Raw genomic sequence first — 24,811 nt, 5'->3', positions numbered from 1 at the left:
GTTTTGCTCTGCTTTTTAAGTACACAAACAAACAGCCAGTTAAAGGCCTACTGAAATGAAATTTTTTTATGTAAACGGGGATAGCAGATCCATTCTATGTGTCATACTTGATCATTTCGCGATATTGCCATATTTTTGCTGAAAGGATTTACTATAGAACAACGACGATAAAGTTCGCAACTTTTGGTCGCTGATAAAAAAAGCCTTGCCTATACCGGAAGTAGCGGTAGAGGTAGGATTCCTCACAATTCCCCGTTGTTTACAATGGAGCGAGAGAGGTTCGGACAGAGAAAGCGACGATTACCCCATTAATTTGAGCGAGGATGAAAGATTTGTGGATGAGGAACGTTAGAGTGAAGAACTAGAGAGGCAGTGCAGGGTGTATCTTTTTTCGCTCTGACCGTAACTTAGGTACAAGGTCTCATTGGATTCCACATACTCTCCTTTTTCTATTGTGGATCACAGATTTGTATTTTAAACCACCTCGGATACTATATCCTCTTGAAAATGAGAGTCGAGAACGCGAAATGGACATTCACAGTGACTTTTATCTCCACGACAATACATCAGCGAAGCTCTTTAGCTACTGAGCTAACATGATATGCAGATAGAAACAAAATAAATAAATCCCTGACTGGAAGGATAGACAGAAGATCAACAATACTATTAAACCATGTATATGTAACTACACGGTTAATAATTCTCAGCCTGGCAAAGCTTAACAATGCTGTTGCTAACGACGCCATTGAAGCTAACTTAGCAACGGGACCTCACAGAGATATAATAAAAACATTAGCTATCCACCTACGCCAGCCCTCATCTGCTCATCAACACCCGTGCTCACCTGCGTTCGAGCGATCGACGGAAGGACGAAGGACTTCACCCGATCATCCGTGCGGTTGGCGGCTAGCATCGGCTAGGCGTCTGCTATCCAAGTAAGTACTCCTGGTTGTGTTGCTACAGCCAGCCGCTAATACACCGATCCCACCTACAACTTTCTTCTTTGCAATCTCCATTGTTCATTAAACAAATTGCAAAAGATTCACCAACACAGATGTCCAGAATACTGTGGAATTGTTCGATGAAAACAGAGCCGTTTTTATGGTGACACATTGGGTACGAATACTTCCGTTGCCGTCGTGACGTCACGCGCAAACGTCATCATACATAGACGTTTCCAACCGGAAGTTTAGCGGGAAATTTAAAATTGCACTTTATAAGTTAACCCGGCCGTATTGGCATGTGTTGCAATGTTAAGATTTCATCATTGATATATAAACTATCAGACTGCGTGGTCGGTAGTAGTGGGTTTCAGTAGGCCTTTAAACGACAGAGATCCTAATCCTACCAAAGGTTTGTGTGTCTTAAAAGACGTGCAAACTTCAAGCTTGCGCAAGGCTGATTTACCAAGCACATGTGCAGAGGATTGTGTCTCTTAAATGAGCAAAAAAGGGCACTGTTCATTTAGCCTGTCTGTATTCATGTATATGTAAAATATATACTGATTATTAGACCGCCCACAAAAGTAGGAGGGGAAGTTGCAAATATAATAATAAGCGCTTGCAATATGATTCAGCAAGGCTGAAATTGTTTTGCGGCCACTGTTTTGCTTCTATGTTTAGCTCATCTAGGAAGTATGTGCAAGCTGGCACAGTTATGCACAAATGGCTGTGAGAAAGGAGGCGGTCACACCGATTGAAAGAGAGAATATTCTGTCTTTGCCCGTGTCAGTATATTTGGACTCTCAGAAGTAAATATATTGGAGGTTAATTTGTGTCTTTATTATGAAAACAATTTTTTTTATACTGAATTTATGTAACACATTTTTTTTGCTAAGAATTTTGTGAATTTTTTACATCAAATTATGCTGACAATTTAAAAAAATGAAAAAAATCCATCCATGCATCTTTTTCCGCTTATCCGAGGTCGGGTCGTGGGGGCAGCAGCCTAAGCAGGGAAGCCCAGACTTCCCTCTCCCCAGCCACTTAGTCCGGCTCCTCCCGAGGGATCCCGAGGCGTTCCCAGGCCAATCGGGAGACATAGTCTTCCCAACGTGTCCTGGGTCTTCACCGTGGCGTGGCGTGGCGTGGCGTGGACATGCACTGAATATAAATTATAATAAAAAATGTTTTAATTAAATTGGATATTTACACAAAAAATGTATAAATATAAACAATTAATTTACAAAAATTCAGTGTCGAAAAAGCTTTTGTACTAATAACACAAAAATAACTTCCATATTTAGACATATTGTCTATTCAACAGTATATTTTTATAATTTTATAGTTGCTGGATAACGTAAGGGGCTGATTAAAACAAATTGTATGGAATCGTTCTGGTGTCTTAGTTTTTTTAATGGATTTAATTTTTTGAAAAAACTTTTCCCAACATGCCTTTCCATCACAACATCGCGGCGCCTCCCACCGCGCACAATCAGCCTGCTAAAAATAGATTATGTAGTTGAGATTGTGCTTCTATATAGCCCAGAAAAGGAGGGCAAGATTATATTTGTATGCCATAAATGTGTGTCTCCATGGTGACACGCAAAATCCTCATTTAAATAGGGCGGTCTATGTCACTTTTGCACTTGTTATCAATTGTACACGCAGTCTTTTTTTGTTGTTTTTTTCCCTGTCCTGTCCAGCTACTCAGGCAAATCATATTGTTGATGTAGATGCCCATATCACCAAAAATGATTCCCAGGCGTGGCCTCCGCTGCTGCTCACTGCTCCCCTCACCTCCCAGGGCGTGAGGGGGATGGGTCAAATGCAGAGAATAATCTCACCACACCTAGTGTGTGTGTGTGACAATCATTGGTACTTTAACTTTGAACTTGTTGCTTTATTTGTATTTGACTTTATTAAATTGATATATATATTATTATTTGGTGCAGCCGGGCCGAGGCAGGAGGGGATGGAAAGAGAAAAAAAGGAAGACAGAGGGGAAATGCAGGGACAAGAGGGGATAAGACAGAGAGATAACAACAACAGCAAACACAACGATAACACCAGAACAACATCAGCAATTAGGATATGTACAAATATGATGGTAAAATTGATTGCAAAGAAGCAGTTAGTGAAATAAATAATAATACAGAAATGACAATGAACATTATTACACTACAAATGGAGCAATACAAATACCAATAGAAACAGCACTATTGAAAATTAATAATAACAATAATTACCTCTATTATCAACAATACAATTGTTCAAATGCAACAATACATATATGTAATGATAACTTCAAATACAAAAGAAAGCAGATACATGGAGGGGAAGAAAGAGAAGCCAACTATATTAACCTTGTAGATTGTTATAGTAACAATAGGTTAAGCTTTGTCAGTGTGCAATGTGTTACCCGGTTTCTTCTAGGGCAACAACGTTAATATATACTGTATACTGTATTTTTCGGAGTATAAGTCACACCGGCCGAAAATTCATAATAAAGAAGGAAAAAAACATATATAAGTCGCACTGGAGTATAAGTCGCATTTTTTGGGGAAATATACTTGATAAAACCCAACACCAAGAATAGACATTTGAAAGGCAATTTAAAATAAATAAAAAATAGTGAACAACAGGCTGAATAAGTGTATGTTATATGAGGCATAAATAACCAACTAAGAACGTGCCTGGTATGTTAACGTAACATATTATGGTAAGAGTCATTCAAATAACTATAACATATAGAACATGCTATACGTTTACCAAACAATCTGTCACTCCTAATCGCTAAATCCCATGAAATCTTATACGTCTAGTCTCTTACGTGAATGAGCTAAATTATGTTATTTGATATTTTACGGTAATGTGTTAATAATTTCACACATAAGTCGCTCCTGAGTATAAGTCGCACCCCCGGCCAAACTATGAAAAAAAACTGCGACTTATAGTCCGGAAAATATGGTACATGCAGTCTTAGTAGATCACATGCAACACACCCACCAATTGTACACACAATTTTTTTTTGTTAGCACTATATTTAGCACATGTTATTACCTGTTTAACGCTGTGTGCTCCAACAGGCCATGGATCTGGGGCTACCTGTGTTGGCCAGGAACATTCCGGGAAATACTGCTATAGTGCAAAACGAGGTCACAGGACTGGTGTACTCTTCCCCTCAGGTATATTGACACAAAACACATTTTATAGAGGACAATTTATAGTTTTCCATGCAGAAAACAATGTGAAATGTAGCCATTAAAACAATGTTCACCATGTTTTTATATCCAGATAGACAAACCAGAGTACAGTATGATGCAAAAGTACAATAAGACAAGTAAAAGGCAGCTGAAGTAAAGATACAGCAAGGCCACTCTCCGCTAGCGTGATGTAGTGGCATTAAGTCCTCTCCATGGGTGGTGTAGGAAGGGCGGGTTTCGCCCCATGTGATCGGAGCCAGGCTGAGCTGGAGTGACTTCTTGCTCTGATGAGCCGTTTTGGTCCGTAGAATGCAGTGCGGATTCGCCACATGTCAAGTAACCGTGCCTTCACTGAGCATTGATCATGTTTTAATTGGTCTGACCCAGCTGGTCCCCGTGACAGATGGTGGGTAATGATCTGCAATGTTTGTTTGTTTTCCATTCTAAGTAAGATAATGGTAAGTGGCAGTTAATATAGGACAAACTGAAAAGGTCCACTGGACTTATTTGGACCTGGAGAAAAAAAAAATCTATATTCTTTTGAAGTATGAAGCTTTTATCTGTATTCTACTTTCATATCTTGTAATCTGACTCGCTACTTAAAAAACATCTTCAGGGTACTTCAATGGCAGGCTTCAATGGCGTCTGGCAGTAAATGAGATTTATTTTGCCTCTATCCCTGCCAGGAGTTTGTGCATCAGTCTCAGAGGCTGTTGTCAGATCATCAGCTGAGAGCGAGAGTGATCAGGAATGGAAAAGTCTACGTGGTGAAGCATCACAGTCTGAAACAGGAGAGAGAAACCTACCAGAGGCTGGTGAACATGCTGCACTAACTCCTTTGTTTACTTCCCTCATGTCCACACAAACACGGGTATCTTTTTCTATATGCTTCCGTATTATTATTATTTTATTTTTTTGGTGTCTCCTTTGTTACTATGGTTTCTTTTGTGATCATGCCTTTATCGGAAGTCACCTTTTATGCTTTTATTTGGTCTGTGGTCACAGCACCACTTGTTGCTTTGGCTTTACAATCTGAAAATCATGTGGACAAAAACCTGTATATACACTATATTGCCAAAAGTATTTGGCCACCCATTTAAATGATGAGAATCAGGTGTCCTAATCACTCGGCCCGGCCACAGGTGTATAAAATCAAGCACTTAGGCATGGAGACTGTTTCTACAAACATTTGTGAAATTTCCTCGCTCTTAAATATTCCAAAGTCAACTGTCGGCTTTATTATAAGAAAATTGAAGAGTTTGGGAACAACAGCAACTCAGCCACGAAGTGGTAGGCCACGTAAACTGACAGAGAGGGGTCAGCGGATGCTGAAGCGCATAGTGAAAAGACTTTCTGCACAGTCAGTTGCTACAGAGCTCCAAACTTCATGTGACTTTCCAATTAGCCCACGTACAGTACGCAGAGAGCTTCATGGAATGGGTTTCCATGGCCGAGCAGCTGCATCTAAGCCATACATCACCAAGTCCAATGCGTGGGATGCAGTGATGTAAAGCACGTCGCCACTGGACGCCTTCTCTGGAGTGATGAATCACACTTTTCCATCTGGCAATCTCACGGACGAGTCTGGGTTTGGAGGTTGCCAGCAGAACGGTACATTTCGGAATGCATTGTGCCGAGTGTGGAATTTGGTGGAGGAGGAATTATGGTGTGGGATTGTTTTTCAGGAGTTGTGCTTGGCCCCTTAGTTCCAGTGAAATGAAATTTGAATGCTCCAGGACACCAACACATTTTGGACAATTCCATGCTCCCACACTTGTGGGAACAGTTTGGAGCGGGCCCCTTCATCTTCCAACATGACTGTGTACCGGTGCACAAAGCAAAGTCCATAAAGACATGGATGACAGAATCTGGTGTGGATAAAGTTGACTGGCCTGCACAGAGTCCTGACCTGAACACCTCTGGGATGAATTAGAACAGAGACTGAGAGCCAGGCCTTCTCGACCAACATCAGTGTGTGACCTCACCAATGCGCTTTTGGAAGAATGGTGGAGAATTCCTATAAACACACTTCGCAACCTTGTGGACAGCCTGCCCAGAAGAGCTGAAGCTGTAATAGCTGCAAAAGGTGGACCGATATCATATTGAACCCTATGGGTTAGGAATGGGATGGCACTTCAAGTTCATATGTGAGTCAAGGCAGGTGGCCAAATACTTTTGGCAATATAGTGTATTTTAAACCCAATAATTGGATTTTTGATACATACCTTTTTCATGGGTGACTATAGTCTATGCATAAACCTCAGTATCAGTATGACACCGGTCAATATAGTATCTTTCATACAACCCACTTTACTGTATTTTACAATACCATACTGTAAACATGTAATATTGGTGCTTTGTTCTAAAGGGATCGCTGTAATGCAATGGGAACATAAACATGCTTTTTTTCCCACAGTAATATGTTATGCATTTGGAAGTGTACTATTTATTTCAGATGGAATGTATTTATCAGTTTGTTGTTTCTCTTGTTTCCGCTCTGCGTATCTTATGTTTATTGATGACGTGCAAGGGAAGAGGTCTGCATGCTTAAAAAAAACAAAAAATCCAGTTTGAAAGGTCACAATGATTCTGTCTCCCAATGCACGTCTGCAATACAGTATCTGCTTAGAAACCCCTTTGTGTAGCAAATGTAAAAATATATACACAGGGTATGTATATTTCAAAACAAAATTGCCATAATTGAGAGTTGTGGTGAGCAGTTAACATACACTTACCGTATTTTTCGGAGTATAAGTCGCAACTGGGTATAAGTCGCACCGGCCGAAAATGCATAAGAAAGAAGGGAAGAAACATATATAAGTCGCACTGGAGTATAAGTCACATTTTTGGGGGAAATTTATTTGATAAAAGCCAACACCAAGAATAGACATTTGAAAGGCAATTTAAAATAAATGAAGAATAGTGAACAACAGGCTGAATAAGTGTACGTTATATGAGGCATAAATAACCAACTGAGAACGTGCCTGGTATGTTAACGTAACATATTATGGTAAGAGTCATTCAAATAACTATAACATATAGAACATGCTATACGTTTACCAAACAATCTGTCACTCCTAATCGCTAAATCCCATGAAATCTTATACGTCTAGTCTCTTACGTGAATGAGATAAATAATATTATTTGATATTTTACGGTAATGTGTTAATCATTTCACACATAAGTCGCTCCAGAGTGTTAAGTCGCACCCCCGGCCAAACTATGAAAAAAACTGCGACTTACAGTCCGAAAAATACGGTACAGAGAGTTAGGGTTGGGTATCGAGTATCGATTGGAACCGGGACTAACTTTCCGATTCTCCCGGAATCGTTCAAAAGTTTAAATTTCGATTCCTATTTTTGATACCAGTCCGCCGACCGGAAAAAAATATGTCCGCCGAACCGGAAGAAGAAGCCGCTGAACACCAACGAAGAAGCGCCCACCGCCGGAAGTGTTAGCATAGCCGAGCGAGTCAGTCAAGCTCAAGCATGGATAGCGGGCGTCGGCGGTCGAACGTGTGGCTTTACTTTACAAAAAAAAATGAAATAACCGCGAAATAACAGAGCTCCATGTCCATCAAGAAACGAGTGGAGAGAGAGCTGCAGATGTACCAGGACGTTCCACCGATACTTATGTCTGACGACCCTGCTGCATGGTGGTGGAACCAACAAAAGACTTATCCTTTGCTGTCATATCTCGCTTTCTCCTATTTATGCGTTCAAGCTTCTTCCACACCCAGCGAACGTGTATTTTCCACAGCAGGAGACACAATCTGTCCAGAACGCTCTCGCATCCTGCCTGAGAAGGCGGATATGGTCATTTTCCTAAACAAAAACTGTCTCTGATTTTATACTGTACCTGTTGCTAATCTGGACTGGGTTTTTGCAAGTTGTTTCTTATTGTTTATTTGCTTTTCTGCACCAAGTTAGCCCATCAGTGGGAGCACGGTAACATTTTTAAGTACCTGTCGCATCATACACTTGTGTGTGTAAATGTGTTTTCATGAGGTTTCCTGCAGCATCATACACTTATGTGTAAATGTGCTTTCATGAGGTTTTCAAAAATAAAGCTCTCTTGAGGAAAGTGTACCCCTGGGAAAATGTATTCATAATTTACAATATTTTTATTGAAGTTCATAGATTTGATATTTATATTCTAGTTGTAAACAGCCCTGTGAGGAATTTATAGTAAAGTTCATAAAAAGTTAATAGAATTAAAATTTGATGGAGAATGTCAGACTATTTCATTCAGAAAGACTGTAGGTTAGCTAGCTCATTTAAAATATCCTAAACTTTTTTTTGACCCTGCCTCTTAAAAGAATCAGAATCGAGAACTCAGGAATCGGAATCGAAACAAAGAATCGGAATCGTTCGAATTCAAACGATACCCAACCCTACAGAGAGTGATACTGTGTTCCTTGACGCCTTGATGTGTGTGCCACTTTAAGAAAAAAAAGGTGACCGATACAGTTGCTGTGTTATTTGACTGTGAGGCACCAAACTGGGTTTCAGGAAACATTTGTTTTGGCTCAGGAGTGACCGCTCGTACTGAAAGAAGTCGGCGGAGTGGCGTTCCTCGTTCGATGTTATCATCGATGTCAATGAAACTAAGAAAAAGGAAAAATTCCGAATTGTGGAATCATTTTGATTTTAATTGCGACTAAATGTTCTCTTCCTGTTTACGTTCTGCACAGCTATTCCTTAAAAAAAAAAGATTGTATTTGCGTACTATCAGCACGGTGAAAGAGGGGTTAGTGCGTCTGCCTCGCAATACGAAGGTCCTGGGTTCGATCCTGCGCTCGGGATCTTTCTGTGTGGAGTTGGCATGCTCTCCCCTGTGACTGCGTGGGTACTCCGGCTTCCTCCCACCTCCAAAAACATGCACCTGGTGATAGGTTGATTGGCAACACTAAATTGGCCCTAGTGTGTGAATGTTGTCTATCTGTGTTGGCCCTGCGATGAGGTGGCGGCTTGTCCAGGGTGTACACCGCCTTCCGCCCGATTGTAGCTGAGATAGGCTCCAGCACCCCCGCAACCCTGAACGAGACAAGCGGTAGAAAATGGATGGATGGATTGACAGTTTAATTTCTGTATCAAATGTAGTGACTTTTTCAATCCAGCAGATGGCCCCTTTATGAAACAGCAACACTGTGTCATTGCATTGTCAATACAGCTGCCAAGCACTCACTGAGATTTACCCATCTGTACTCATGAGCATGAACATCATATTCATCTCTAAATTGTTGTTTTTTCTTTTTCCATGTTGGAATGATTTTACTGCCATCTTGATTTTGCACAAGTTGGATTTCGTTTTGGATTTTGTCTAATTTACAAAAGATCGAAATACATGCACACATGGAAATGAGTGGCTCTGCAGCCTCTAAAACAGTGGTTCTTAACCCCACCAGTTTCATATGCGTATTCACCGAACCCTTCTTTAGTGAAAAATAAAACTTTTTTTGGTTTTTTTCAAATTCAAGACAAAGTTCTATGTTTTTTTTACTGGTGCACAAAATGAACCGTGCATGAACATCACCTTGTTCAAAGAACAAAACCTACACAGTCCATGAACTCACAACAAATTACACACCTGCAAATCAGATGGAAAATCAGAGGGAACATTGTTTGGGGGTATCAATAATACGCCGATAGGGAGAAGTTTTTATTACACGATGAGTTGGGTGTGGCTTGACGGCGGAGGCTCCACCGAACCCCTGAGGCCGACTCACCGAACCCCTAGGGTTCGATCGAACCCACGTTAAGAACCACTGCGCTAAAATATCTCATCTTGACCAAGCCCAACGAACTACTGGTTCGTAATCCGATCGATTGAAGGTATCTTGGGCAACATTATCAGTTTTTTAACAGTGCTCATTGGATCAATGCAAACATTTAAGGAACTCATTGAAGAGCTGAGGAAGACAATTGTAGAATTGCACAATTATTTTGGAGCTACTTCCAAACAAACTGCAGATTCCAAGATCATCAATTCAGTATGCAAGTATAAGTTATTTAGGTGTGTCCCCACTTTGTCAAGGGGACATGTTTAGAATTTTTTTTTTCCATTTTATCTCTTTAAAACACGCTGTAAATAAATGCATATCATCTGAAAGTATGTCTGCAAATAGCCATGAACTGGAAGATGCACTTTTTAATCAAGATACAATTAAAACATTAATTAAACTTTTTTATGGAATAATAAATGAACATCATACTAGAAATGCAAATGACGCATGTGTTCGGAAATGGATGATCGACTTAAACATGTTAGATGAAAGACATATCATGGTATGATATTTGGAAAAATGCAATTAAGCCCTTTAGAAGCACTCAAAATAAGCATAGTCAATTTAAGATCTTGAATAGATTGTATTGTACATCTTCTCAGCTGTTTAAAATTGGTGTAGTAGATAGCAAATTATGTATGCCGAGGGAACTCTTGTTCGTTTATTGTGAGAATGTCAGAGAATAAAAGAGTTATGGTTGAAAACAACAAAAGAAGCAATCACATTCCTAAATATAAACATCCCAATGACACTGCAAACTTGTGTTCTTGGTGATCTGCATCAATTTAGTAATGTGTTATCAAAGAGTAAAAAAAAGCATTTATTTCAATATGCATCATAACAAAAAGGGTGATACTAAAAAAAATGGATAAATGTTGATAGTCCAACTCATACTGACTGGTATACACAAGCTATGGAGATGATATCAGTAGAAACAACTGCATTTAGTTTGGATAATAATGAGTCATGTATTGGAATATGGGATCCATTATTTAAATTCGTTTTAACATGCTCGGTTGATTGCTATTCTGAATGTTGCTGTGTCGGGATTGGTTTTGGAATTGGAATTGCATTATTATGGTATTGTTTTGTTGGATTGATTAATAAAAATAAATAATGGAGAAACCATCACTTCTCAAGTCTGCCATGAACTGGAAACTGCTGGAAAATCTGTGACACAGTCCACAATGAAGCCAGGTTTACATGGACTGAGAAGGTGCCGACTGTGGGAAGAGTTTGCACAACTGAACTATGTGCTTGTCATGTCAGTCCAGGCAAAAATTCAGCTATTTGTACATAATGACAAGTATGTAGGAGGCTTTGAACATGCAATTCAGGAAGTGTGTTCAGGGAAGGAAGGTGAGGCAGAGCAAAATTTTAAAAAAATGAATAAAAACATAAAAATGAATCGTAATATTTGTTCATTGAACTTTCGTATATGTATTCTTTGTAGGATTCAAGTCGTTATTAACATTGTTTTTAACCCTCAGGGTACTGAGGCTGACTTTTTTGTCTTTTTAATAAACGTTTTCTGTTTTTTGGCCATAATGTGTGTTGTATTACTCCAATAAACATGATTTTTCCCTAAAAAAAAAAGTTTAAGTTTCAATGTCAACTCTTTCACAGGTGTACAAGACACTGGCAGTTAGTCAACAATACCCCAAAGCCAAAATACATAAAAGTCCTTATTTTAAATGGCATAAAAACATTTTTGGATTTTTCAGCCCTAAACATAAATACCAAACATGTAATGGGTTTATTGTTATTTTTAAACCCTTCCAAGGCCTTTTGATCAAATTAGTCCGGTTTTAAATGTGAAAATATTTGCTTAAAATTAGGTATTTTCCTAATTATCTGATCATAAGGCCTTCGCAAGGTCAATTAAAAAATAAAATCATATTTTTGTTTGGGACTTGTTTATTGAGACATCTGATCCACAAAAAAATATAAAAGTTAAAAGGAGCCATATGTAAAGATCTGGTCAAACATGGTACTGCAATCACGGTCAAAATTCTGTAGTCCCCTCCCCCTCTCCCTGACTGAGGTTGCCAGATATGCAGCCCGCTTGATCGACTGGGTTAACTCCAAGGAACTTCAAACTTCCACTGCCTCTTGAATGGTTTGTACAGTCCAGGTAGAGGACGAGATTCTGTCCCAGGTGGAAGAGTTTAAGTATCTCGGGGGTCTTGTTCACGAGTGAGGGAAAGATGGAGAAGGAAATCAGCCGGAGAATCGGAGCAGCTGGGGCAGTATTGCAGTCTCTCTGCCGCACTGTTGTGACGAAACGAGAGCTGAGCCAGAAGGCAAAGCTCTCGGCCTACCGAGCTATCTACATTCCTACTCTCACCTATGGTCATGAAGTGTGGGTCATGACCGAAAGAATAAGATCGCGGATACAAGCGGCCGAAATGAGTTTCCTCAGAAGGGTGGCTGGCATCTCCCTTAGAGATAGGGTGAGAAGTTCTGTCGGAGTAGAGCCGCTGCTCCTTCGCTTGGAAAGGAGCCAGCTTAGGTGGTTCGGGCATCTCATGCGGATGCCTCATGAGCGTCTCCTTAGGGAGGTCCTCGTTGCACGTCCCACTGGGAGGAGACCCCGTGGCAGGCCAAGGACCAGATGGGGGGATTACATCTACTCTCTGGCCTGGGAACGCTTCGGGATTCCCCAGGAGGAAGTTGCTAATGTTGCTCTGGAGAGGGAAGTCTGGGGGTCTCTGCTGAAGCTGTTGTCCCCGCAACCCGATTCCGGATAAGCGGTTGAAGATGGATGGACGGAAGCCCCAGGAGGAAGTTGCTAATGTTGCGCTGGAGAGGGAAGTCTGGGGGTCTCTGCTGGAGCTGTTGTCCCCGCGACCCGATTCCGGATAAGCGGTTGAAGATGGATGGATGGAAGCCCCAGGAGGAAGTTGCTAATGTTGCTCTGGAGAGGGAAGTCTGGGGGTCTCTGCTGAAGCTGTTGTCCCCGCAACCCGATTCCGGATAAGCGGTTGAAGATGGATGGACGGAAGCCCCAGGAGGAAGTTGCTAATGTTGCTCTGGAGAGGGAAGTCTGGGGGTCTCTGCTGGAGCTGTTGTCCCCGCGACCCGATTCCGGATAAGCGGTTGAAGATGGATGGATGGAAGCTGACTAACTAAAGCTATTTAATTAGCATAAACCAAAAACTTAACCTACCTACTAGTGATGGGTCCGGCAACACCGATGCATCGGCGCATGAATCGAGCTCATAGAGCGAAACCCTGTGTCGGTGCGCGTACCGCTTTTGGAAAGTCACGTGACCGATACGCGAACTGTGTCGCACTCCCGCCTCCTTTGTGCCCTGTGAGCAACGTTCCCTCTAAGGTGCGCGCCTGCGCAGTTGCGCACTGCTCAAGCGCACAGCAAATATATGCCGCGCACCAAATCAAACCCATCTGAATTCTAAACAAAATAAACACATTTATTCTGTGTAATTTTGCAATGCAACTCTGAGTGACAGTGATAACAAGCGGCCCTAACGGTGTTCGTCAACACCGTTCAACTATTGTAACGTCTATCGAGATGCTTCGAGGCCAGGAATTATATCGATCACTTTATTGAGCAAAACTGTTTATATTCGGCCATAACCACACCCAAAAACATGAGTAAAAAACGTATATCTCGAAAAACTAGTCATTTTCTGCCGTACAAAACAGGCCAAAACCAACTTGTCATTTGTCACCAACACGCATACCACTAAGCCACTGGTGCGTTTATGGCCACACGAAAAGTCGGACAACTCAAACACCACACAAAGTTACACTATGACTCCTCAGTCATACGTGTGCTTATTCTACTGTCATTTATTATTAATGTTAATTTATTGATATTAACCATGGAATGCTGTTACTAGAGAAAGTTACAGGAATGCACACTTCATCCTATGCTTACATTTCATTGTGCAACATGAGGATGTTTAAGGGGAACTAAATGTGATCTCTGAAAGGGGTACAAATGATTTCCAAAGCAGGACCCCCACCCAGACATACCAGACCATAGCTTATGAAAAACAAGATTTCTTTTATTTTCATTACAAGTGGGCCAAATCACTAATATTCCAAAAATAATCGCATGAAAATGACTCCTCTCATTTGAGTATTATTATAAAAGATTGGTTTGAGACAGGTGTGCTGCTGTTATTGCCACGTGTGATGTTGCTCACATGTGCTCCACTGAATGCTCAGGGAGTTTTTGTGTTTGCTCACACACATGAACAATTAGAGGGAACATTGCCTGTGAGCGGGTCTTTCCTACAGCCGGAGAAATAATAACTAAGAGAAATCGTGTAAAAAAAAAAAATTCCCAGTCCACAAGCATCCTCATTCACAACACGTTCTCGTAGATTTCCATGTTATGATACATGCTCACATTATTTATTGACTGTATCTAAATAAGATACAAATATATTTTGATTTAAATGAAGATATGGAATAATCCTAAATGAAATACAATGACTTGGTTTATATTATTGTATATACTAGGTCATAAAATCAGTGTCAGTTGAGTCGGTCCATAGGTTGCCTGTAGGGATTTTTAATGTCCAGCAGATGTCAGTATTTAGTGACACAGTATCGACACAGTATCAATACAGTTTTGCAATGTGTCGAAACGCTTCATGACGCCTCATCAACCCATCACTACTACCTACTCTAGCCAAAGAGGGGGTCCAAAACATACAAGGGTGACAGCCACCACTAAGCCTGGTGTGTCTATACACAAACACATCCTACGTGCGTAGTGTATAGAGGCCTCTGTTTAACCTTTCCCAAGACTAGGCTGCAAGTTGAAAGGTAAAAAAAATGAAGACAAAAAAAAAACAGGTGGCAGAAGTTTAGCAAAGAGCTAACCAAAAATGATTACAAAACAAAGTAGCGCCAAAGACAAAGTAGCGTCTCTCAAAGCTCCACACAGCATGTCAGAAAAACAATCCACCTCATCCAGTGGTGAGCAGGTGGTTTTAAGCAGCACAGGAGGATGAATGGTGGACCGGGATTGGCTGGCTGATCACCAGGTGAAATGAGGAGCAGCTGGGAACAGGAACCGGTGAGCATATCCCGGCTGAACTACTGTTATCAGTTATAAAAGTATTCGAAAAGAACATGACTTATTAATGCTTTTTGACATATCAGGGCCATTTAAAGGCCTACTGAAATGAATTTTTTTTTTATTTAAACGGGAATAGCAGATCCATTCTATGTGTCATACTTGATCATTTCGCGATATTGCCATATTTTTGCTGAAAGGATTTAGTATAGAACAACGACGATAAAGTTTGCAACTTTTGCTCGCTGATAAAAAAAAAAGCCTTTCCTGTACAGGAAGTAGCGTGACGTCACAGGAGCTAGTATTCCTCACAATTCCCCGTTGTTTACAATGGAGCGAGAGTTTCGGAGCGACGATTACCCCATTAATTTGAGCGAGGATGAAAGATTCGTAGATGAGGAACGTTACAGTGAAGGACTGGAGAGGCAGTGATGGACGTATATTTTTTCGCTCTGACCGTAACTTAGGTACAAGCTGGCTCATTGGATTCCACACTCTCTCCTTTTTCTATTGTGGATCACGGATTTGTATTTTAAACCACCTCGGATACTATATCCTCTTGAAAATGAGAGTCGAGAACGCGGAATGGACATTTAAAGTGACTTTTATCTCCACGACAATACATCGGTGACACACTTAACTACTGAGCTAACGTGATAGCATCGTTCTCAAATGAAGATAGAAACAAAATAAATAAACCCCTGACTGGAAGGATAGACAGAAGATCAACAATACTATTAAACCATGTACATGTAACTACACGGTTAAAAATCCTCAGCCTGGTAAGGCTTAACAATGCTGTTGCTAACGACGCTAAGGCTACCGTAATTTCCGGACTATAAGCCGCACCTGACTATAAGCCGCACCAGCTAAATTTAGGGGAACATACAGATTGCTCCATATATAAGCCGCACCCGACTATAAGCCGCAGGGTTTTGATGTGTAATTACCGTAGTATATAGGGGTTCCTGCTACCACGGAGGGGATTGTCGGGACAGAGATGACTGTTTGGGAACGCAAAGCGTCCCATTTATTAACAATAAATCTTTCAATCATTCAATCAAACTTTCACATCTTTGACATGGCGAACAGCATTCGTGCAGAGTACAAATAATACAACGGTGCAAAGTAATACAAAGTGCTCACCTGTACGTTATCAAAATAACCAGCCTACCGGTATATGAAAAGTCAGTCTTTAATCATTGTGTCATCGTCTTCCTCCTGCGTACTAAAACCACCGAAATCCTCTTCGTCGGTGTCGGAGAAGAACAGGCCGTAAATAAGCCGCACCCTTGTATAAGCCGCAGGGACCAGAACGAGGGGAAAAAGTAGCGGCTTATAGTCCGGAAATTACGGTAATTTAGCAACTTAGCAACCGGACCTCACAGAACTATGATAAAAACATTAGCGCTCCACCTACGCCAGCCAGCCCTCATCTTCCCATCAACAGCCGTGCTCACCTGCGTTCCAGCGTTCGACGCCTCGACGAAGGACTTCATCCGTGGGTTTGGCGGCAAGCATCGGCTAGGCGTAGTAAGTAGTCCTTATTGTGTTGCTGTAAGTATTGTACTTAGCCGCTAATACACCGATCGATCCCACCTACAACGTTCTTCTTTGCAGCCTCCATTGTTCATTAAACAAATTGCAAAAGATTCACCAACACAGATGTCCAGAATACTGTGGAATTTTGTCGAAGAAAACAAGAAGTTTCTGTATCGGGTTCGATGGGGTTCAACCACTTCCGTGGATTTTGTGACGTCACGCTCATAAATCATATCCAAATGAGTTTTTCAACCGGAAGTGTGGCGGGAATTTTAAAAATTCACTTTATAAGTTAACCCGGCCGTATTGGCATGTGTTTCAATGATAAGATTTCATCATTGATATACAAACTATCAGACTGCGTGGTCGGTAGTAGTGGCTTTCAGTAGCCCTTTAATGATGACTTGACATGAAATGATTACATATGGTTACCCCAATCCAAAATGTTTTTAAGCCCTCTAAAAACTGAATGACTTTTCTGTCCTGTTTGGCTATGAAGGCTGACTTGAATGTCCCTATAGGGCTAAGTGTTAGAATACGTTTATCTAAGTTATCACAAAAACTTTGTGTTGAAATGAGTTCCCGGCGAGAAGACCAAAATATGTCTTTGAACCTACCAAGAAGAAGGCTTGTAAAACTCCACTGTGTAGGATGGAAAGCAACATGAAGGTGTTCTGTTTCTTGCATGTATTGTAATCAACAGAAAGATATCGTCACGACCCAAGGACTACAAAGCGGAGAGGAAGCAGGGCCTGACTTCCCTACAGGCACCGATTTTTTGAACTCTTTTACGGACCACTTTTTTGAACACTTTTACGACCTCTTTTTTTTTAACCGACCTTTTCTTTTGGACTGTTTTTGTAATCAAAGGCGATGGCTGTTTACGACCCCATCCCTTTGGAAGCTGCTGTTGCCATGTGGTCAGGGTAGGTCCAAATAAAATTAATGACACTGTACAAGGGTACAGATGTACACGTTTCTCCTCACTGAGCCAAATTGAATTCTGTCTGTTTGCTTCTTGTCTTGTTTAATAGATGTCATCAGTGTTTGAACTTGACACTAAGTAAGAATGACTTTTTAATATGTGTCATGATCCCACGCGAAAAGTTTTTACTTTGTTGGCTATTTTCCTGTGTTTTGTATAATTTCCTGTCCTGGTGCTCCTATGTTTTGTTCTACTTTCTGTTGGATTCCTCTCTACCGGCACACACGTATTCCATTAGTTAATCTAGTCCAGGGGTCACCAACGTGGTGCCCGCGGGCACCAGGTAGCCCGTAAGGACCAGATGAGTAGCCCGCTGGCTTGTTCTAAAAATAGCTCAAATAGCAGCACTTACCAGTGAGCTGCCTCTATCTTTTAAATTGTATTTATTTACTAGCAAGCTGGTCTCGCTTTGCCCGACATTTTTAATTCTAAGAGAGACAAAACTCAAATAGAATTTGAAAATCCAAGAAAATATTTTAAAGACTTGGTCTTCACTTGTTTAAATAAATTCATATTTTTTTTTACTCTGCTTCTTATAACTTTCAGAAAGACAATTTTAGAGAAAAAATACAACCTTAAAAATGATTTTAGGATTTTTAAACACTTATGCCTTTTTACCTTTTCATTTCCTTCCTCTTCTTTCTTGACAATTTAAATCAATGTTCAAGTAAATTTATTTTTTTTATTGTAAAGAATAATAAATAAATTTTAATTTAATTCTTCATTTTAGCTTCTGTTTTTTCGACGAAGAATATTTGTAAAATATTTCTTCAAACTTATTATGATTAAAATTCAAAAAAATTATTCTGGCAAACCTAGAAAATCTGTAGAATCACATTTAAATCTTATTTCAAAGTCTTTTGATTTTCTTTTAAAAATTTTGTTCTTGAAAATCTAGAAGAAATAATGATTTGTCTTTGTTAGAAATATAGCTTGGTCCAATTTGTAATATATTCTAACAAAGTGCAGATTGTATTTTAACCTATTTAAAACATGTCATCAAAATTCTAAAATTAATCTTAGTCAGGAAAAATTACTAATGATGTTCCATAAATTATTTTTTTTATTTTTTAAAAAAAGATTCGAATTAGCTAGTTTTTCTCTTCTTTTTTTCGGTTGAATTTTGAATGTTAAAGAGTCGAAATAGAAGATAAACTATGTTTCAAAATTTTATTGTCATTTTTTTCATGTTTTCTCCTCTTTTAAACCATTCAATTAAGTGTAAATATAATTAATTATTAATAATAACATAGAGCTAAAGGTAAATTGAGCAAATTGGCTATTTTCGGCAATTTATTTAAGTGTGTATCAAACTGGTAGCCCTTCGCATTAATCAGTACCCAAGAAGTAGCTCTTGGTTTCAAAAAGGTTGGTGACCCCTGATCTAGTCTATGTCGTCTCACCTGTTGCTCCTTGCCAGGTCCTTATCGTTATGTTTCGTACCTTGACAAATGTTGTGTCTTTTGTGCACGTTCATGCTGCACTAGATTTCTTGTGCCTTGTAGAAAACATCTCAAAGCATCTGACAGACTTTTAAAACTACAAATAAATAAAAAAAAAGTACTTTACCAAAGTAACAAGGCTAGACATGTGGACTTAGATAACACTTAGGCCACAAATCGTTTCCAGTCGTATTTAAAAACGATTAAATTTAAGGTCTTTAAAACAACATCTGGATGGCTGCAACTTCGACACAATTGGGCGTCCAAAAAGGACAATGATCCCAAGCGCTTATCAAAACTGTTTCTGGAATGGCTAAAGTAGGATACTATTAATCTTCTGGAGCGAACATGTGAGGATTATAGCGTAGGAGCTGGCTCCATCCCGGAAAACCGACCAATTTAAATGACTAATTTTGCCAAAAAGAGCGGTCAAGTATCCAGGCGGAATTATGCCAGAAGCTTGCCGACGGCTATAAAAAGTGTCCGTTCACTTAAGAAATAGTTTATACATTTGAGGATTTTAACTTCATGGTTATGGTATGTTTCCAGTTCCTCATTAAAAACATGTCCAAAAGAAGTAGAGCTTATTGAATACAACCTTTTTTTCATCTCATTGCAATTTATAACACCTTTGTTTTTTTTATTTGTTCTTAATTCTTTTGCTCAATCTTTGACACAAAGTAAATAAACAATGAAGTTGTCATGAATGTATTGATATTCGTTAAGATGAAGATCTCAGTTTTTAATAAGGTTCTTAACCTTGGAGGTACCGAACCCCACCAGTTTCATATGCGCATTCACCGAACCCTTCTTTAGTGAAAAATAATGTTGTTTTTTTTCAAATTCAAGACAAAGTTATATGTTCTTGGTAACACTTTAGTATGGGAACATATTTTAAGTAACAAAAACTTAATTTAGCGTTATTTGGACACTAGGGGAACATATTCTAAGTAATAAAGACTTAATTTAGAGTTATTTGGTTAGGGTTAGGGTTAGAGGGTTAGGGTTATAATAAGGCCATGCCGAATAAGGCATTAATAAGTACTTAATAATGACTAGTTAAGAGCCAATATGTTACTAATTTGCATGTTAATAAGCAACTAATTAATGGTGAATATGTTCCCCATACTAAAGTGTTACCATGTTTTTTTTACTGGTGCATAATATTAACCGTGCATGAACATCACCTTGTTCAAACAACAAAACCAACACAGTGCATAAACTCACAACAAATTACACACCTGCAAACCAGTCAGCTGTTGCCATATCCTTAATACGCCGATAGGGAGAAGTTTGTATTTACACGATGAGTCGGGTGTGTCTTGACCTCGGCCGAACCCCTGAGGCCGACTCACCGAACCCCTAGGATTCGATCGAACCCAGGTTAAGAACCACTGGTCTAGATGTTTATCAGGATTCTTCTCCCTTGTAATTTGTGAACACTTTTACAGTTTCTTAAAGTGGATCCTACTAGTACTTTGTTCCACTTCTTTGCTTAATCAAAATTTGTGAACACTTTTACAGTTTCTTAAAGTGGATCCTACTAGTACTTTGTTCCACTTCTTTGCTTAATCAAAATTTGTGAACACTTTTACAGTTTCTTAAAGTGGATCCTACTAGTACTTTGTTCCACTTCTTTGCTTAATCAAAATTTGTGAACACTTTTACAGTTTCTTAAAGTGGATCCTACTAGTACTTTGTTCCACTTCTTTGCTTAATCAAAATTTGTGAACACTTTTACAGTTTCTTAAAGTGGATCCTACTAGTACTTTGTTCCACTTCTTTGCTTAATCAAAATTTGTGAACACTTTTACAGTTTCTTAAAGTGGATCCTACTAGTACTTTGTTCCACTTCTTTGCTTAATCAAAATTTGTGAACACTTTTACAGTTTCTTAAAGTGGATCCTACTAGTACTTTGTTCCACTTCTTTGCTTAATCAAAATTTGTGAACACTTTTACAGTTTCTTAAAGTGGATCCTACTAGTACTTTGTTCCACTTCTTTGCTTAATCAAAATTTTTGAACACTTTTACAGTTTCTTAAAGTGGATCCTACTAGTACTTTCTTCCACTTCTTTGCTTAATCTACTCCATAATTTAATTCCACATACTGCAATGCTAAAGGTTGTAAGTGTAGTACGTGCATATTAGGTTAGGGTAAGTCTTTCCCTTATTGGCTAGCAGGATCCAATTTGCTTTGGCATTGTTTTAGCTGTTTGCAAATGCACCAAATCATTGAATTTCAATATGTTTGATTCAATCAATAAAGGTTCTCTACAATTCCCTATATTTCCAAACAATAACTCAATAGTAACACTAGCAAGCAGCAGGGAATACGGAGTGATTTTTAGTCCATAACATATTTTGCTGTAATCATTTTATGGATTTCTAGTTCATATTATCGAATATTACACGTGGAAATTCTGATTTTTTTCCCCTAACCTTTTAAGATCCACACAAGTGTATTATGTTTCAGATACTGAGATTCAAGGATTGTCCTATTTCTAATCTTTATTATCTGTTAATATTCAAAAGAAAACAGTTGTGTTGTCTGCAAATAATACTTTCTTTCCTTTGCAATTTTTCAAATGTTTGTATAGAAATTTAACAATTTTGCCCAAGTATGGATCCCTGGGGTACACAGTAGGATATATTTAAAGCTGCAGACACACTTCTGACCCAGTTCAAGACCAACTCTCCGATGCCATACCGTTCGAAATGGTTTAACTATAATTTAGATTTATTGTGTCATACTGCACACTGTTACGATCTATTGCATTGATAATTCCCTCCATTATTTCAATTATTTCATAGTAGATTCAACATTGTAAATTACAAAAAATTCTTAATAAATTCAAACATGTACACACGCAATTTATTTGTTCTTGAACCATTGTTTTGTAATCATTCTACCCTTTAAAAAAAGGTACGAATGAATCTATAAAAAAACACAAATATGACATTCATACCTTTTACGAGTGTACTGTATATAAACATAGTATAAGGGTCTGTGTACCTTCCCGTTCATTCTGTTTCCAATTCTTAAATGCAAACCAAAAAACAAATTTCTGGTCATATTTTCTATTTTCATGTCTGAAACAGAAGTTGGACAACTATTGAATGACACTTTAAAAAATGACAATAGGACTCCTGCTATTGAATGACACTTTAAAAAATGACAATAAGACTCCTGCTGAACAAAGGTGTTACCTTTATGCTAAAAAAACATGCTAAACGCAAAGGAAAAGCTGAAATACTGCTTCCGGTTCAATTTGTTATCACACAGATAACCACACATGTTTGCATTTTGGATTAACATAGTCGTGGTCAAAAGTTGACATACACTTGTAAAGAACATAATGTCATGGCTGTCTTGAGTTTCCAATAATTTCTACAACTCTTATTTTTTGTGATGAGCAAATGGAGCACATACTTGTTGGTCACAAAAAACATGTTTAACGAATTTATTATGGGTCTACTGAAAATGTGACCAAATCTGCTGGGTCAAAAGTATAAATGTCCTTTGGCAAGTTTCACTGCAATAAGGCGCTTTAGGTAGCCATCCACAAGCTTCTGCTTGAATTTTTGACCACTCCTCTTGACAAAATTGGTGCAGTTCAGCTAAATTTGTTGGTTTTCTGACATGACTTTTAGCATTGTCCACACGTTAGTCAGGACTTTGAGAAGGCCATTCTAAAACCTTAATTCTAGCCTGATTTAGCCATTCTTTTTACCACTTTTGACGTGTTTGGAGTCATTGTCCTGTTGGAACACCCAACTGCGCCCAAGACCCAACCTCCGGGCTGATGATTTTAGGTTGTCCTGAAGAATTTGGAGGTAATCCTCCTTTTTCATTGTCCCATTTCCTCTCTGTAAAGCACCAGTTCCGTTGGCAGCAAAACAGGCCCAGAGCATAATACTACCACCACCATGCTTGATGGTAGGAATGCTGTTCCTGGGATTAAAGGCCTCACCTTTTCTCCTCCAAACATATTGCTGGGTTTTGGGGCCAAACAGCTCAATTTTTGTTTCATCTGATCACAGAACGTTCCTCCAGAAGGTCTTATCTTTGTCCGTGTGATACATACTTGCCAACCTTGAGACCTCCGAATTCGGGACATGGGGGGGTTTGGTGTGTATTGTAGCGTCCCGGAAGAGTTAGAGGTTCTGGGTATTTGTTCTGTTGTGTTCATGTTGTGTTACGGTGCGGATGTTCTCCCGAAATGTGTTTGTCATTCTTGTTTGGTGTGGGTACACAGTGTGGCGCATATTTGTAACAGTGTTAAAGTTGTTTATAGGGTCACCCTCAGTGTGACCTGTATGCCTTGCAGTCACTCATGTGTGTGTAAAAACCGCATATATTATGTGATTGGGCCGGCGCGCTGTTTGTATGGAGGAAAAGCGAACGTGACGACAGGTTGTAGAGGATGCTGAAGAGTGTCTTTAAGGCACGCCCCCAATATTGTTGTTCGGGTGGAAATCGGGAGAAATTCGGGAGAATGGTTGCCCCGGGAGATTTTCGGGAGGGGCACTGAAATTCGGGAGTCTCCCGGGAAAATCGGGAGGGTTGGCAAGTATGGCGTGATGTCAATCAATCAATCAATGTTTATTTATATAGCCCTAAATCGCAAGTGTCTCAAAGGGCTGTACAAGCCACAACGACATCCTCGGTACAGAGCCCACATACGGGCAAGGAAAACTCACCCCAGTGGGACGTCAATGTGAATGACTATGAGAAACCTTGGAGAGGACCGCATATGTGGGTAACCCCCCCCCCCTCTAGGGGAGACCGAAAGCAATGGATGTCGAGTGGGTCCGACATAATAATGTGAAAGTCTAACACATCAGCGATAGTCCAGTCCATAGTGGGGCAAGCAGGAACCATCCCGAGTGGAGACGGGTCAGCAGCGTAGAGATGTCCCCATCTGATGAACAGGCTAGCGGTCCACCCCGGGTTTGGAGCAGAGTAGAAAAGAAAAGAAAAGAAACGGCAGATCAACTGGTCTAAACAGGGAGTCTATTTAAAGGCTAGAGTATACAAATGAGTTTTAAGATGAGACTTAAATGCTTCTACTGAGGTAGCATCTCTAACTTTTACCGGGAGGGCATTCCATAATATTGGAGCCCGAATAGAAAACGCTCTATAGCCCGCAGACTTTTTTTGGGCTCTGGGAATCACTAATAAGCCGGAGTTCTTTGAACGCAGATTTCTTGCCGGGACATATGGTACAATACAATCGGCAAGATAGGCAGGAGCTTGACCGTGTAGTATTTTATACGTAAGTAGTAAAACCTTAAAGTCGCATCTTAGGTGCACAGGAAGCCAGTGCAAGTGAGCCAGTATAGGCGTAATATGATCAAACTTTGATGTCAGATAAAACTTTTGACCGCGACTGTATATTCGATTTTTGTGTTTATCTGGAAAAATAAAAATCCCTAAAAGGACAGCACAAAATCCAATTTTATGGCAATATTTTAATGAAAATCAACCCTTTTTTGTTTTCAAATCTGCGAAAAACGGCCCTAATTTTGTTTTTTCATTTGCGTTTCAGAATTGGAAATAGAATGAACGAGGTACACGGACCTATAACATACTTCGAACCGTACTCACGACAAAATGTTTATAATGTATAACAGGGGTGGGCAATTAATTTTTACCGGGGGCCGCATGAGCTACCCGAGCACTGCTGGAGGGCCACATCGACAATATTTCAATTAAATTTTGCTCAATATTATTTTTGATATATACCGTAAGATAAATAATAATAATAATAATAATAATAGTAATACTTCAACATAGTGTGTGTAACAGCATTCCATGACTAATATATATAAATTAACATTAATAATAAATGACA

At 39.5% G+C, this 24,811-nt stretch overlaps 1 protein-coding gene across 2 annotated transcripts in view; it reads left to right on the top strand.

Annotated features, from left to right (window-relative positions):
- glt1d1 (glycosyltransferase 1 domain containing 1) overlaps nucleotides 1-11,046 on the top strand; it is a 46,879-nt gene extending 35,833 nt beyond the window's left edge. For both annotated transcript variants that reach the window (XM_062051091.1, XM_062051090.1), the window contains 2 exons: nucleotides 4,028-4,126; nucleotides 4,831-11,046. In XM_062051091.1, the coding sequence (XP_061907075.1) occupies nucleotides 4,028-4,126; nucleotides 4,831-4,977 (246 nt within the window). In that variant the 3' untranslated portion in view covers nucleotides 4,978-11,046. The remainder of the gene's footprint in view (nucleotides 1-4,027; nucleotides 4,127-4,830) is intronic.
- The last annotated feature ends 13,765 nt before the right edge of the window (nucleotides 11,047-24,811 follow it).

Source organism: Entelurus aequoreus, linkage group LG06 (assembly GCF_033978785.1).
Source record: "Entelurus aequoreus isolate RoL-2023_Sb linkage group LG06, RoL_Eaeq_v1.1, whole genome shotgun sequence".
In the NCBI taxonomy this organism is placed as follows: domain Eukaryota; kingdom Metazoa; phylum Chordata; class Actinopteri; order Syngnathiformes; family Syngnathidae; genus Entelurus; species Entelurus aequoreus.
Note: the sequence above shows the minus strand (reverse complement) of the source record. Positions and strands in the feature narration are given on the sequence as shown.